We start from the raw sequence: 2,432 nt of genomic DNA, 5'->3' as shown, positions 1-2,432 counted from the left end.
TTGCAATATTCATTGTCTTTAACAATTAACATCGTATATGTACTTATATTTATATACTAGTAATAATACAATGTTTAACAAATCGTGCATCACATAAATCACAGGATTCCTTTTCATTGTGTCGGATTTTCAAAAAGACAATTCAAGTTCAAGACAAATCTAAAGAAGAGAAAGAACATCAAGCATTACTAGAGGAAGATCACTCAAGTGGCATTGAGATTTCAAGAGAAATGGAAGCCATGAATGATAATAATAACAATAATATAACTCTAAATAGTAATGAACAATATCCTAATAATAATAATAATAAACTCCCTAATTGTGATGCTTCATCTTCTGATCTCACTCAAGGAACATGTACACCCACAGAAACCGGTATAGCAGATGATTTTCATGCCCAATTTGCTTGTGATGAAGCAAATAGTGCCGCTAATTCTTACTCAATGGGAATAGCATACCCCTCAAACGTTTTTCAGGTAAATTCTCAATTAATTTTGACTTAAATCTGATTAAATTGTCAATTTAATTTCTAAAATTGCAAACATGCTCTATAAATTTAAAAATGTCAATGTAGTCTTTAAAGGTATATTTCTAGTAAATGATTTTAGATCCTGCAAAATATATAGTCTTAATAACTAAAATGTTATTTTTAAAAATAAACTAAAGCAAAAAAATTTTGAGAGATTCAGTTTGATAATGTTCATGATTGTTTGAATTTGCATCTTAGTATTACTGCTAGTCATGTAGACGTGGCATGAAAATGAAGATTTAGAAGGGAGACATATCAAAAGCAAGTTGGGCCATAGCATGATCATCATTATAATATTATTTTGTTATTGTATTGATCTGTTAAGTAGTATTTTCACTTTTGCTTTTTCCCCATGTCTACGGCATTTATGTTCATGATTACTTCCTTTGCCAAACCTGCATTTCCAGCGATATTCTTCTTTTTATAATGCTGCTTTATCAATTTAAGGCTTCATTATTACAATATCACCCCTCAAATAACAATGCATAAATATATAAATTTATGAAAATTAATTTACCAGCCTATTGTTTTATTTTATTTTTTGTTTTACATTATGTATGAATATATACATTTTTTAATTCCTCACATGATTAAACAATTCACTATTGATTTATGTTTGTGGCCCACACATAGCATATAAATCTTTGATGATGAGTTCTCTTTTGATCTTAAAGTGACAAAAGTTGCAAGTATGATGAAGTTCCTATCTTTTCATAAAGCTCAGTTCTAAAATTCAGTTGGACTCTCTCTCTCTCTCTCTCTCTTGGTTACTATCCCCAATAACTTCTTTTGACTGACCTAATCAAAACGTTCTCCAAAGTAGTGATATCTTTCTTCCCCATTTTCCTCATGGCTTTGATGCATTCTAAAACTAAAGCACACCTCACATTATCTCTCTCTCTCTCTCTCTCTCTCATCTTTATCTTTAATCATATTCTTTTTTATATATAAGTAATGTCAGGATCATAATTTTCCTATTTCAGAAAAAGATGGTTGTTTTGACAAGAGACTTCTCATCAGTTCCCCCCTCCATTACCATTCAACTAGCTTTGCAGCAAAATATATGCATTTGATTGGGGACTTTCAACCAAATTCAATTTGCCTCTATTCAATTCCTTGCCTTAAACCCTAACAAAACAACTTGTCTTCTTTCACTTTAATACCTAAGACATTCTACTCTAACCCCACTATTCTGTTGCCACTTGCACTACTCCCAAGTGGTCTTTTAGTTCTATCTTCCAATTAATCATGAGCCACATATATAGAAAGGTACACCTTCAAAACTCATAAAATGTGACAGCAACAATTCAATTGTGTTACATGTACATATATCATAAAAGATATTGTATCAATTTATATTTCATTCATCATTAGATAAGGCTTGGTAAATAGAATGTGAGTCATTAAATATTTTACACATAATATATACACATAACATCTTTAATAAAAATTTATGTATCACTTTTGTTTTGGTGAAAATAATATATCCGCGACAAAAACAATTATTTTTAGTGACAATAATATAATAATAAATAATGTTTCTGTGACAATTATATATTTGTCATTATTGCTATAAGTTATAATTATTCATGTGTAGATAGTAATTATTTTGCATCAATTAACAGGCTAATATATAAATTCATCTATATGATGCAGGACATAGAGATGTCCATGTATGGAAGCATGCATAATTATCAATTCCCACAAACGCCTTTGGTGATGGAAGATTTTCCACAAATAGATTTTGCTGAGACAAAGTCATTGAAGCCAGAGGTGACTGAAGACTGCATGTTCTATGATAGATACGGTAGGGATTGTATGAATGGAACACTAGAAGAAATCATCTCATTGTGTTCCTCTCAAGACAACTCTGTGGCTTTGCCCATGCTAGAATGATTATATT

At 30.4% G+C, this 2,432-nt stretch overlaps 1 protein-coding gene across 1 annotated transcript in view; it reads left to right on the top strand.

Moving 5' to 3' along the window:
- LOC107458763 (NAC domain-containing protein 54-like) overlaps positions 1 to 2,432 on the top strand; it is a 3,954-nt gene extending 1,522 nt beyond the window's left edge. The window contains exons 3-4 of the mRNA XM_016076963.2: positions 105 to 476; positions 2,186 to 2,432. Coding sequence (XP_015932449.1) covers positions 105 to 476; positions 2,186 to 2,425 — 612 coding nt within the window. The 3' untranslated portion in view covers positions 2,426 to 2,432. The remainder of the gene's footprint in view (positions 1 to 104; positions 477 to 2,185) is intronic.

The sequence above is a fragment of the Arachis duranensis genome, chromosome 7 (assembly GCF_000817695.3).
Source record: "Arachis duranensis cultivar V14167 chromosome 7, aradu.V14167.gnm2.J7QH, whole genome shotgun sequence".
In the NCBI taxonomy this organism is placed as follows: domain Eukaryota; kingdom Viridiplantae; phylum Streptophyta; class Magnoliopsida; order Fabales; family Fabaceae; genus Arachis; species Arachis duranensis.
This window is presented reverse-complemented; position numbering and strand designations above follow the sequence as displayed.